General features: G+C 35.8%; 1 protein-coding gene across 1 annotated transcript in view; it reads left to right on the forward strand.

Annotated features, from left to right (window-relative positions):
• The first annotated feature begins 11,226 nt into the window (after positions 1 to 11,226).
• The window catches only part of tacr3a (tachykinin receptor 3a), a 40,160-nt gene continuing 37,030 nt past the window's right edge, over positions 11,227 to 14,356 (forward strand). The window contains exon 1 of the mRNA XM_051901465.1: positions 11,227 to 11,917. Within this exon, the coding sequence (XP_051757425.1) occupies positions 11,550 to 11,917 (368 nt within the window). The 5' untranslated portion in view covers positions 11,227 to 11,549. The remainder of the gene's footprint in view (positions 11,918 to 14,356) is intronic.

The following is a 14,356-nucleotide window of genomic DNA, read 5'->3' on the forward strand; positions in this document are numbered from 1 at the left end:
TGCCTTTAAACCACATGAACCTGTGTCATCTCGCTGCATAAATCATAGAAAACAGCATGGAATCCATTCAGACAGATTTGTTGGGGGGAAATGAAACAACCTGTTTTGAGTTGAGTCCATCTGTGCCCCCATATCTACTGATTTTTGCTACAGCTGTCTAAGTTGGTCCTGGACAGAAAAATCGCCTGATTGCTTATATGTGAATGTGCCATTTCTGCTTCCTTAACCACTGTTAAAATGAAAAGATACCTGAGACACCATTCCAGGTTTCTCAAATGCCACTTACACATTCATTTGACCTGATGCATCCTGAACAGAAGCAAATGAAAGCCTATTCACTAAATAAAACAAGGATTTTAAACTCAAAATTCATACGGTAAACATGCACAATATATCAGTAATAAATTGGCTATCATCAATTTTGGCATCAATATTTTGGCCAGTGTTTGATATTTCTGCCTATTTTTACATATAGATTACCTTTGCCTTCATCTGATGTGCACTTAAGTTAAATATTTATAAACTCTAATAATTTAAAGGGTTAGTTCTCCCAAAAATGAAAATGTTCTTCTTCGGAACACAAATTAAGATATTTTTGATGAAATCTGAGAGTTTTTTTTAAATTTTTTATATCCCATAGAAAGCAACGAAATTACCACATTCAAGGTCCAGAAAAATAGTAAAGACCTTGTTAAAATAGCCCATGTGACTACAGTGGTTCAACCTTAATGTTATGAAGCGATACTTAAATTACTTAATACTTTTTGGGTGAACAAACCCTTTAATAGCACTGATAAAAGTAATCCTCAACAAATCTCAAAACAATTTTCATACTGTGCATCATAATGTTGCGATGCCTATATTCAGCTTATAAAACAATAACTTTTATCTTAGTTAATGTTTTATTTATAATTTATTTAGTCAACCAAGTTGTGATTTGTCTTGCCTGACCTCTTGTGATTGGATGTGAAAACAAGACCGATTTCTGCACTGGAAAAACCTTTTTAGAAACTCTAGGCATCCTTTATAAATGCCTGTTTTCTGAGGAACAAAATGGATCCTATAATTGCTCTAAAAGCTCTAAAGAATGTCAGCGGTTCATCCAGTAACACCATAAAAAGGAAAAAGTCTCAAGGAATACATGCTTCAGGACTGGGTAGAGTTGAGTATGATGTGGCTATTTTTACTACTGTTTGATATTTATCATTGTAAATTTTATAATTAAAACGATACAATATTAAAAATGAATTATGGGCTGTAAACAATCAGTGAAAGGCTCACTCTATAAATGCAATAATACATTTTTTTTTTTTTAAACTCTGTACAATGAGATTACATTATACTCACCCTTCAAACATTGAACATTAAAAAGACATTTAAAAGTGTAAAAGCATCAACAAGGAACTTTCAGCAGACCATGATTAACCCCAAAAGCACTATTCTTTCGACAGCAATAATAGACGGTTTAAATATCACTGTAGTAATACATATCTGTATTATGTAACATACATTGCCTTAATCAGAAATTTCATTAACTTCAGCATTGCGTGATACTATTTCAAAGTGATTTCTGTCATAGAGAAATCATAGAGATTCTTTGTGCATTCCATGCAGTGAATTATTAATGGGATATATCGTAAATTAAATCGGGAGAACAGACCACAAATGTTCAGTATATGTTATCCTTTTTCATACTATTACAGCGGAATGCAAAGGGAAAAAGAAAATAATCGTGAGGAAAAGAATGCAGCGAATGAAAAGAGCTCTTGCCATAGATATTCTTGTTAGAACATGTACGTGACAAATACCAAGCGTTACGTTATTCTTATGATGTCTGCAAATAAAACATGAAGAAAAATTGACAGCTCATTCAGTCAAACTGATGGATTTGTAGGGCAACCTTATGATTTGAAATGATTCGTTTCAGTCTTTTTGAATGGAAGTTCCCCAAACCGGAAGTACCCATAATTCAAAACGCAGTAGGCTCATCAGGAATAAGGTGGATAAGGAAAATTAAATATGTGATTATCCTAGCTGAAAAAAAAATGTGAATGATGAATTGTCAATCTCTTTGTGGGAACAGCAGGTGCATCACACTGGGGTTTGACAGATTTGAATAGCATGGTGTAGCAGGTGTTTATTGACATGACAGCGGCTCACTTGGTTCTAAAGAGAAACTACACTGTAAAAAATGAATGTGATTTTAACCGTAAAATATTGTAAAAACGCTACAGAAAAAAATTGTAAATAGGTTAACAGTAAGTTCCCGTATTATATACAGGGAAAAACTGTAAAAGCTCTTACCAGACATTTTATGTAATTTTCACAGTAAAATGCTGTAAATGTTACAATTTTTAGAAGTAAAAAAGACAAAATCAATGTATAATTTACAGTCAAAAACTGTAAACTGATATTCCCACAATTCCCTGTGTGACACTCCACATTTGAAAGTATTTTGTTTAAATAATCATGTTTCTTAATAGTTTTTGTAATCAGTTATGTACCTTAGGGTTTTATGTTACACCTTCTGTTGTTTATGAATGTTTATTGCATTGTGTAAGTGTTGTGGGTTACCATGATGGTGTTTTGCGTTTGCGTGAATGACTCTGTGCACCTTCTTTATATTAGTATACTTCAGCTCGTGGAAAAGCTACTTGTGATGAATTCTGATTCTTCATGTGGCTTTCTCTTTTACCACCTGCATTATTATGGTGGTTGTCAGTATATGTTAAAAGTACAAAACAGATTTTAGTAGTAGTGTGCATTGTTGAATTTATTGGTTTACATTCAAATTTTCTTGTTTGTAAATTACAGTTTTATACTGTAAAATTTATAGTATGTTCTGTAAATGTGTTTACAGTTTTTCTGTATTTTTTATCAAAATTATTCTGGCAACCACAGCCATTTTTTTTTACAGTGTAGGATTGTTAACACATTTTCAACATTGAAAAGAAATTAAGGGGATTAAAGCTAAGGTCATGTGACCTTGAAATAATTATAAATATTCTAAACAAGGCTTTACCAAATCAAACATATATTTAAGCAGCATTTGTGTTTCTTTTTTGTGTGTGTGTGTTTGAGGGAAAGAAAAACGAGAAGTACTCTTAAAAATACTCTTAATACTCTCTTTGTCAGTCAAACATGATTGACAGGAAACCCAGTTTCAGCGTCAAACCCAAGTGTCTGACCAGTCGACTTATTCTCTTGTCATGAATCCAAGGCTGATATAACTCTGTCTTGAGGCACAGAAAACATTGACTTGTTCACTTGCTACAGCATGTGTTGTTTTTTAATAAAATGTATTCAAGGTTATGACATAAGTCACTTTTGGATTAATAGACCTATGTTAGACAGTCATTAGTACACTTGTTTTGGACCCCCGGCTGTGCAAGACTCCAAGGAGCGTATTGAACACCTTCTTAGCATAAGTTGAAGGGTCACTGGTTACATTGTAGAGGAGTCGAGGATAGAGGATAATTACCAAAAGACATGTGATTTGAAATGTTAAATGACCATTGGCAGTTAGTAAATATTTGTATATGACTCTCAGTGTGCCTGAACCTTACAGTTATGCTGTCCATTCTCAACATAATGGTGCCTCAGATTCCCTATCCTTGCTATTGATACTTACTTTCAAGAAAAATTAACACATTTGCTTTTTTATTTTTTAAATGCAGAAACTTATTTACACTTCACATTTGTGATACTGGCAGTCAGGATTGAAATTGCTTAGAATCAATTCTTACATGCACCATCCCTGTCTAACAATCACTTTTCAATAGATTTCCGATTTTTCTCTTCATCACAGATTACAATCACTTACCCCATTTTCAAGTAAACAAGAAATACAGATTTTTCAAGCTGAAAACTACCAGCAATTATTTTCCATTTTGGTTGGATGTACTGTACGTTCATCACGTTTGACAAGTTATTCTAGGCTGTACTTTGTTTTCATTCGGATATTAATATAGAGTATTCATCAGTTGTTTTCTCTCCACACCCTGGCAGAGGAAGCTCATAGGATTGTTTGTGTATATTGGTAATGTCTCTGAGTGACCTGAGGCTATGTCAGAGATGGTGGCAGGTGAAGCCCATGAGGCTAGCTGTTTATTTCCTGCTGGCATTTACGAATGTGACATGTTGATGTGATAATTGAAAGGAGGTGAGACTTTCTGGAGCAAAACTTAGCAGTGACTCACCATATAGCAACTTGTTTTACCTACATCTCTGCTGTCATTAGAATAGTGAAGACATTATGTGATGTGGATCGATGTTGAGGTCACTCTGCGGGCCATGACTGGCAACCTTCAGCATCAATTTTTCAAGATTTTACTGACATGCTCATGCTCCATGTGCACGTTCTGCATTTTAACATTCAACATTTGTGCTGTTACAAATTGAAACAATTGGATGCTGAGGGAGTCGAGCTGATGCACAAACTTCTGATTTTATTTTTCTGCATGTGATTTATTCAAAAATAGTACATCTACTGATGATAAGCATATTTTAAATTCATTTTAAAAGATTTTTTAAAAATTAAATCTTAAAATCATTTTAATATTTAAAAGAAATTTCTTTTGAAGAATAAAGGGTAATATAACTGTCCTGATATCATAATGAAGAAAAAAAAAAGCCTCATTAAAAGAATGAAATTCTTGAAATGAAAACCTGTTTAGCATAATCTTTTATTATTATTTCTTAGATTTTTTATTTTATTTTATTTTTTAAACAAATGCAAGAACTGTGTCATGGTCAGTAAGTTTATTAAAAATATCAGATGAGTTGACCTTTTATATGACAAGGCAAGGTTTGTTCAGATTGTAAATAATGTGGTGGGAGTTCATATATATATATATATATATATATATGTATATATATATATATATATATATGTATATATATATATATATATATATGTATATATATATATATATATATATATATATATATACTCATACACACACACACACACACACACACACACACACACACACCGCCAATCAGGCATAACATTATGACTACTGACAGGTGAAGTGAGTAACATTGATTATCTCTTCATTATAGCACCTCTTAGTGGGTTGGATTTATTAGGCAGCAAGTGAACATTTTGTCCTCAAAGTTGGTGTTAGAAGCAGGAAAAATTGGCAAGCGTAAGGATTTGAGCGAGTTTGACAAGGGCCAAATTGTGATGGCTAGATGACTGGGTCAGAGCATCTCCAAAACTGCAGCTCTTGTGGGGTGTTCCCGGTCTGCAGTGGTCAGTATCAAAGGAAGGAAAAGTGGTGAACCGGCGAAGGGGTCATGGGCGACCAAGGCTCATTGATGCACGTGGGGAGCGAAGGCTGGCCCATGTGGCCCGATCCAACAGATAAGCTACTGTAGCTCAAATTGCTCAAGAAGTAAATGCTGGTTCTGATAGAAAGGTGTCAGAATACACAGTGCATCACAGTTTGTTGCGAATGGGGCTGCATAGCCGCAGACCAGTCAGAGTGCCCATGCTGACCCCTGTCCACCGCCGAAAGTGCCAACAGTGGGCACATGAGCATCAGAACTGGACCACGGAGCAATGGAAGCAGGTGGCCTGTTCTGATGAATCACGTTTTCTTTTACATCACGTGGATGGCCAGCTGCATGTGTGTTGCATACCTGGGGCACACATGGCACCAGGATTCACTATGGGAAGAAGGCAAGCCAGCGGAGGCAGTGTGATGCTTTGGGCAATGTTCTGCTGCGAAACCTTGGGTCCTGCCATCCATGTGGATGTTACTTTGACACGTACCACCTACCTAAGCATTGTTGCAGACCATGTACACCCTTTCATGGAAATGGTATTCCTGGCCTCTTTCAGCAGGAAACAAAGCAAAAATGTTTCAGGAATGGTTTGAGGAGCAGAACAACGAGTTTGAGGTGTTGACTTGGTCTCCACATTCCTCAGATGTCAATCCAATCGAGCATCTGTGGGATGTGCTGAACAGACAAGTCCGATCCACGGAGGCTCCACCTCGCAACTTATAGGACTTAAAGGATCTGCTGTTAACATCTTGGTGCCAGATACCACAGCACACCTTCAAGGGTCTAGTGGAGTCCATGCCTCGACGGCCTGTTTTGGCAGCAAAAGGGGGACCAACACAATATTAGGAAGGTGGCCATAATGTTAAGCCTAATCGGTGTGGATAAGTTCTGTCATGAGACTCTAGATGGCACAGGCTAATAGGTCCTTTAACTCAACCTGCTTGTAATCACATCCTTATCTATAGGGCACAGCTGATTGATTCCTGCTGTATTCAGTATCCAGTGAGCTTGCGTGCTCCACCTTCAAAATACTTGGGTAGCTGTGAAGCACGCTTTCAGAAACCCTCCACCTTCCCCAGCTCCACTTGTATAGATCTGATCGAGTAATTCATGTACGCTATATTATACAGCAGCAGCATGTCTTACATGCTCACAGCAGCGTGTCGTGTATGCTCCCATACTTGCTCTGCAGCAGCAATAACCTACAGCAGCAGCAGCAATAAAAGCAGCAGCAGCAGCGTAGCAGATCCATTCCGCCAAGACCAAACATATCAACAGTGGCATACCCATTACCATGCCAAACACTCCTAGAGTTGTCATTATAGAAATATATATGTGTATGTGTGTGTGTATGTGTGTATGTGTATGTGTGTGTAATATACATAAATATATATATATATATATAAGGTAGAGCTTTTTTGTGACAAAATCTAGGCGACTTCTGCACCACTCAAAAAATCATGTTGTCTGCAGCCATTTGTGACTCAGTCCTCCCTGTCACTTTCTTTTCTGTTCCACCAGCCCCCTTGGGTGATTAAATAATTTACCTCATTGTGTGGGTACATCCAGGGAAAGAAATGTAATTGCTCCATTACTTCCTTGTATGTTTAATTACCATTCTGGAGGCAAAACTGATCCATCCCCCTGCCTTTTTACTCTCCGTTTGAGTGGAAGGATTTTCTCTATACAATACCTTTCACATTGATCGATCACATTGATTGCTAATTTGCCTGAGTAGTCTCTGCTTCACTTCGCATGTGAAGAACTCACAGAACGATTCACTGTCCATCTTTTGAAGGACAGTCTGCTATCAACACTTTCCATATGGTAGTGATTAATGAATATTCCTAGGGGCTACATATCTTTTTTGTAAATTACTTTCATGTGGGTTCCTTTGTGTTTTGACAAACCCCAGGGATTTATCATAGGTGTATAGCACAGAAATCCTTACTTATTGGATCATTCTCATCCTCTCATATGCACTGACTCTGAAAGAATGACTTTTGAGGCATCATTTTTGAAGCTTCTGCTGGAATAGTCTGGTGGGCTATCCTTATCTTTTATTAAGGCTCTGGGAGTTAACTCTGACCTTGTGCTATATGTATCTAACAGCACAGCTTGTTTTTTGTATCACCTCTAGCAGAATGAGATCTAATGAACCACCAAGCTCAACGTTTGGCAGAATGTGATAAGCATGTTGCTCTGTCACTGGTGTTTATGCTGTGGAAAACATCTGAGCCATAACTGTAAAGAAACTCTTATTAGGATTATTTACTGAATTTAGTTGTTTGGTTGTCTAGAATGAAAGATGTAGAATGCATGTATGAACAAACGGTCAATTTAATTTGTACTTCTCGTCATTTATCATGCTTTCTGAGCGAGGGAAAAGCGGAGGTATTTCAGCATGAATCACATGATGTCTTTTCCAGAAAACCAGTGATATCTGTCCCAGCACATTTCAGAATTAGATAATGCACAGTATTCATCAAATGATGAATCCTTATTCAAATTATAGGAAAGAGAAACATATATTAGCAATGCAAAAAAGGCCCCTTGGCCCAGATGTTTGAAAACACAGTAGTCATGCTGTTTAATGTCAGCCTTTGACATTTGATTCACAACATCCAAATGAATCTTATAAGGGACATTGATTATTAGCATTAAAATTATGCTATTTATATTGAAGCCAGCTGGTTGGATTTACTACATTATTTACTCACCCTCATGTTTTTCCAATCCTGCATGCTGTTGTTTTGTCTAGTTTGATTTGAAAGCTTTAGCACAGGAATAGACTTAACATTTAGAACATAAGTCATACAGACAGATACTTTTATGGCGCTTTTATAGTGTGTGTGTGTGTGTGTGTGTGTGTGTGTGTGTGTGTGTGTGTGTGTGCGTGCGCATGCATTTTTTTGATTCATGAGAACACAAATTTGTATAATGACATGGGTATTACACTGGTATTACGACGTAAACATGAAATATGAGGACATTTCATGAGTCCTCATATTTAAAATGGCTTTAAAAACATACTAAACAATGTTTTATTAAAAATGTAAAAATGCAGAATGTTTTCAGTGATGGGTAGGTTTAGGGGTAGTGTAGGGGGATAGAATATACAGTTTGTACAGTATAAAAACCATTACACCTATGGAATGTCCTCACTTTGATAGCAAAACAAACCTGTGTGTGTGTGTGTGTGTGTGTGTGTGTGTGTGGTGTGTATGTGTGTGTGTGTTTACCCTTGGCTTTTTTTTACAAGGTATTTTAAATGTTTTGAATTAATATTTTACAACTTTCTACACTAGATTATTAGAGTATATGTTTTACAAGAAAATACTATTTCAGTCTTTGTTTTAAAATTTCATGTTTAATTTAATGTGTTACTTTCTTTGTAATCATTTGTGAAATGTACAATTTCTGAATGAAAATGGTAAATTCAACACTATTTTTTTTCAGTGTTTGAGCAGTTTTTTTTTCTTAAATCTGTTATGGTTTATTTCTTTGCTTTAATTTCAGCATCATGGAATTAAGTACTGTTAGAGCCTAAAGTGTGTCAATTCATGCTGAAATTGTTAATTTGATTGTAAAACAGAATAATAAGCTTCTTCGCTGATTAAATGAATGCAGGTTATGGTTAGTGAGAATCTTATGGATAATGAATGTGTATCTCCTCAAAATTTGTTTCATTAGCCTGAACATCTGCTAAGTGACAAAGCCACATTTTACCTGTCATGGCGATGAATGATAGACTTTCCTAATATTATGTCTACATTAAAAAAAAATAAAAACTCTTTACTTTTAACTATGTATTTTTTTTTTGTAAGGCTGTTTGTGATCTTAATAGCAATTGAGGCTTGTCATTTACATCCTGTTTGTTCATTTGCAGAGAGAACATGCATTGCATTTATTACATTCCTCAAATATTCATATGATAACCATAAAATGTGCATCACATTCAACTGCAGTTCCTTTCTAAAGCAGTCTCATCGCCCCAGCCATATTTTACATTTCTCTCAAGGTTACAATATGTGCACATGATACTGCATACTGAATTTCATTAGCTCAGGGTTTAAGAAATAAAACAAATTCATAATATAGATGCCAGGAAGATGGTGACTGACAGTTTAACCAATGAGTTTGTCTAAACTGTCTGGTTTAATATAATATGTACATAATATAATTTTGGTTTTAGTGCTTTCACTGTGAGAAGTATGAAAATGTATTCTCTTTTACTATAGCACCATGAGGGACCAATATGGCAATTGCATGATGTGGTTAATAAACATTGTTGCATGTGTCTCATGCGGTTTATCCAGTGGCATAACTTTGTTTTAAAAAGTGGGTGGGACAGGAGTGTGTGTGTGTGTATGTTTGTGTGTGTGTGTGTGTGTGTGTTATAGGATTGTACATGGGTCATTGACGATTAAGGTTTTTAAAAGTGTAAAAAAACATAATGGAGATATAATTAATTTTTACGTTTTATTAAGTGTTAACAATGAGATTGTGGTTTTTATAATCAATTAACACTGCTATTGTCATTTTTTTACACGATGGACAAAATTTGTCACCAAAAAAGTCATTCGGTTTAACCAAAATTTTGGTTTTAACACTTTTGGTCATACCGAATGACGATATTTTCAAATAGTGCTAACAGGCTGCTAGCTAGCTAGTTAGCTTGCTAGCAAAAGGACAATCAAATATTTTATATTTAGTACAAGTTTTTAAAATATTACAACTTTTTCCATGTTTCCATGTTTTTTAGCGGTTGTACCGAATGACCTGATGTTTCGGGACATGCGTATGAGCAAGTGAAAACATTAATTTTTCAAATAGTTAAAAGAGGGTTAGTTACTTTGCTTCACGACCATGTGGTCCTTTGCAGGTGTCTGAATGATGTCACATCCTGTCACATGATATTAACCGCATGACTTTATCCAAAATGGTCCCTTTATATTGGTTACTCCGAATGACATCAATGAAATTAATTTTTCTGGACATTCTTTCTCATAACAAAGTAACGACTTCTACACATAATTTTAATACCATTTTTCACTGTTTATATATCATGTTATAAAATCATGCCAGAATAAAAACAAATTATTACATATTTTTTTGACATTTTAAGATATTTAAATCACAAATGAAATGGCTGTATTGGCCTTTGGACGTTTAAACCAAATGACTTTTTGACACTTCAAAATCTTTAAAATACCTTTATATGTAGCAAAATATAATTAAAACCTTTTAAATTCAATAAAACAGATCTAGTTGTTCTACCTTACATACTTTGGATGTCATATCTTTGTTTTTTATTATTATTAAGGCCTTTGGACAAAAAAATGACCCGTCACGTCATTGACCCACATATCTAATATACAATGCTATATCAGATATGTACAATAACAACTGCAGAGAAATCATCAATACTATAATACAATACTATATTATTAGTCCTGAGATTCTTCACGTCAGTGAATAAATACATAGATCCACAAAAAGAGATCTACAAAAAGTGGTGGGGACATGTCACCCTTAAATTACGCCTATGAATTTATCTATAATTTGTTTGAATTGCAGCAAAAACCAAATTTGGTAGAACCCGTCTATATTTTTTGTTGAGGCAACCACATGTTTAATTTTTATCATTTTTAAATAATGCTGTAATAATGCACATAAAATAAGGATCATGGCCCATATATGATGGAATATATGTGACAAAATGAATATTAACAGTGTTTTTTTTTTTAGCACAACAGCCTCTGCCTATAGATGCTGGTGTTTTTTCTGAACTACTGGGCACTGACCTAGCTGTTTCGTAAATGTATTTTACCTATTGATTCAATTCAGGATTCAGTCCAATTTGTCCTTGTCTGTACTTTAACTCTACACCGTGAATCAATCGATCACGCTCTCTCCCAGTAGCACTAGTTAGTCCACTTGTCACATTGTGCACGGCGCTGCATCAGACTACAGAGTGTGTTGCGCTCGTGGATGCGTTCAACAGGAGTCAAGAGACAATCACGCGCTTTTAAGAACTTAGAAGCGATTTACGTATCGATAGAGAAGACTAGAGCATTTGTCAGTAGGTCCATTTGGCATCGATTCCCACCAAATCGACCATTTATAAGTGACATGTTGCCGTTTTCCGCTTGAGCAAAGGAGTCTCTCGCGCGCATTTGGAACAGTGTGCATCGCGCGCGGTCTCCAGTCCACTTCAGATATTTTATATCAGAAGATTTCTGGACATCTTCGCCATGGCACCGCCACAAAACGGATCTAACCTAACGGGGAACTTTACAAACCAGTTCGTGCAGCCACCGTGGCGCGTCGCGCTCTGGTCTGTGGCGTACAGCTCCATCCTAGCGATCGCGGTGTTCGGGAATCTGATCGTCATGTGGATCATTCTGGCTCACAAGCGGATGCGAACCGTCACCAATTACTTTCTGCTCAATCTGGCGTTTTCAGACGCATCGATGGCCGCTTTCAACACTTTGATTAATTTTGTTTATGCCACGCACGGTGATTGGTATTTTGGAGAAGCCTACTGCAAATTTCACAACTTTTTCCCCGTCACCTCCGTGTTTGCGAGCATTTACTCCATGAGCGCAATAGCAGTCGACAGGTAGAGTACATGTGAAGTTGACATTAAATCACTGCGAGAACTCAATAAATGTTGTTTTAATGCATGCTTTCATTCATTTAGTGTTGGAAGTACAGGATCAGACACACAAACCCCAGTAATACATTTAAATGCAATATTTCTTAATGTAAGGGTTTCAAAAAATGATTTAATTATTTTAAAGTGTAGTTTAACCATCGATCAAAATATTAAAAAAATATAAAAAATGTACATATTAAAAAATATAAACATTTCATTTAATTTTTACAAATATAATGTATTACCACATCAAAAAGCTTTCTTGCTCCATTTAACCTTAAACATGCTTTTCATCAAAGTATAAATATATTATTATTATTATTATTATCCACTCCTTTTTTTTTTGTCACATGACAACAAAATGGCTTCCTGCATGTTGATTAAAGTTGGCGTTAAACAGAAGTTGCGATAGACTTTTCTTCCCTATTGTGACATAAGAGTGAAACGGCTTCTTGACCAATACAAAATGTAGGGCAGGACTTGGACTTGATTGGATTGTTGGATCATCGCAGTGGTTTGCTATTGCTGTGATCTCATTTGAGTGACAATTTGTCCCGCCCTCACGCCAGTAAACACATCATCAGATAAGAGATGTCCCTGCAAGATGGAGGGGAAGCTATTGAAAATCCAAACAGTTTTGTTTTTCAAGATTTTTTGCCTTTTAATTATACTTTTTTAGTCTCTGGAAAAGTTATATGCACTTTAAATCTGTCCTTTGATATGGATTCATATAGATTTGACAGATTCAGATTGGTTTAAACAGTTATTTATGTGTATGCTGATATTTGTTTGTATTCCAAGTGTGCCTGTCATTTTTCTTGACTGGGAAAAGCGCCTCAGGCAGTCCCATTTTACGCAGAATGGTTGACTTGAAGTGAATGGCTGCACAATGATTGTGGATCGGTGAGCTCTGCTAACTTAACTGCAGCACCTTCAGGGGGTGTCTTTTGCAGACAGATGCACATTCATTCTTTTCATGGAAATTAAATCACACAGTGCAATTGAAACCACATTTTTAAACAATAATTTATGCCATAATTCTTAGCCTGAATTGAAAAGCTCAAAATTGAATTGATTCAGTTTTGATGATAAATCAGTGGTATTCTTTAAAGGGGTCATAAACTGCATTTTTTGTATTATTTTACAATATTTCCTTAGGTGCACTTATAACGTTAGTATGATTTTTACATCAAAAATTGTCATAATTTAGAAATAAAAGGCCATTTTCTACCCTGATTTTAGCCCTCTGATTGGAACGCTCTGTTGGAAAGGGGCGTGTCTGCTGTGAGACTATAATGTAAACACCCCCTGCTGTGATTGGCTAACATCTTTGCATATAAAAATAATTGTTGCATGTGGAACTCTCTCAAAATCTTTCACTACTTTTTTTACTACTACAGCTGTCGAGATTAGCTTATCGTGAAAAGTGTTGAATATAGCTTCATATTTAGATCTATTCCTGTCGAATGAAAGGTTGCAGCGATAAGCATTGTAGCTGATGACAGAGAATGAATGAATGCAGTGATGCAACTTGATTTCAGCACTCTCATGAATGCTTTCGTCAGAACAGATTCAGCGTGCAGAGTAGACAGCGTCATTGATTATAACGGGAGTTTTGGCGGGAATCCAGAACTCAGTCACTGTTAAACTCGCACTGTGTGATTGATAGCTCCAGCGATTATAGAGGGAGGTTGTGAAATTTACAGGACCTCTTACATGTACATAAAGATCAAAGAAATTTTAATTTCTTATTTCATGACCCCTTTAAAATATTAGGTTGGCAAGCAGAATTTGTCACAATGAAGATGCGCTTAGTAATTTTTAAAATGGCCTTACTTCTAAAGAAATGATTATTACTTTTGAAAAAAATCATGTACAGTTGCCTAATAAAACTTATTTTACATTAAGTAGGTCGCCTCATTGGCTTTTTTTTTTTACTGTGCACCATAAAATTCATTTGGCCCAAACTTATTAGATAGTGAAATGAATGCGCACCAATTCACTTGTAAATTAATTCTTCTCTCCATGAACAGAATCAACAGAGAGAGACAAATAGTTTGCATTTAGCACTACCAGGGAGCTTGCGCTTCAATGGCTAACGCTCACTGATCTTGATCCATCCTTGCCTCTAATCAGAAGCAGTTATTTGAAATCGAGATTTTAAAAGAACAGTCCAAACTAATGTGAATGAGTGCAACTGATAGGAGAACTGAAATAGAAGCCACAAGGTACTGAATACTAAATATTTCAGAGAGTCACAGTGCTGTTTGAGTCGAGTCATTTTGCCACAAGCAGTGTTTTGGAACTTTTAAGAAGTTGAAAGTCTTTTTTCCCTCCCGCCCAGATCTTTAGAATTCATAATCTGCGTAGGTAAATGTGAAAATGTTTATTTATTTATTTTTT

This window comes from Ctenopharyngodon idella, chromosome 1 (genome assembly GCF_019924925.1).
Source record: "Ctenopharyngodon idella isolate HZGC_01 chromosome 1, HZGC01, whole genome shotgun sequence".
Lineage (NCBI taxonomy): Eukaryota > Metazoa > Chordata > Actinopteri > Cypriniformes > Xenocyprididae > Ctenopharyngodon > Ctenopharyngodon idella.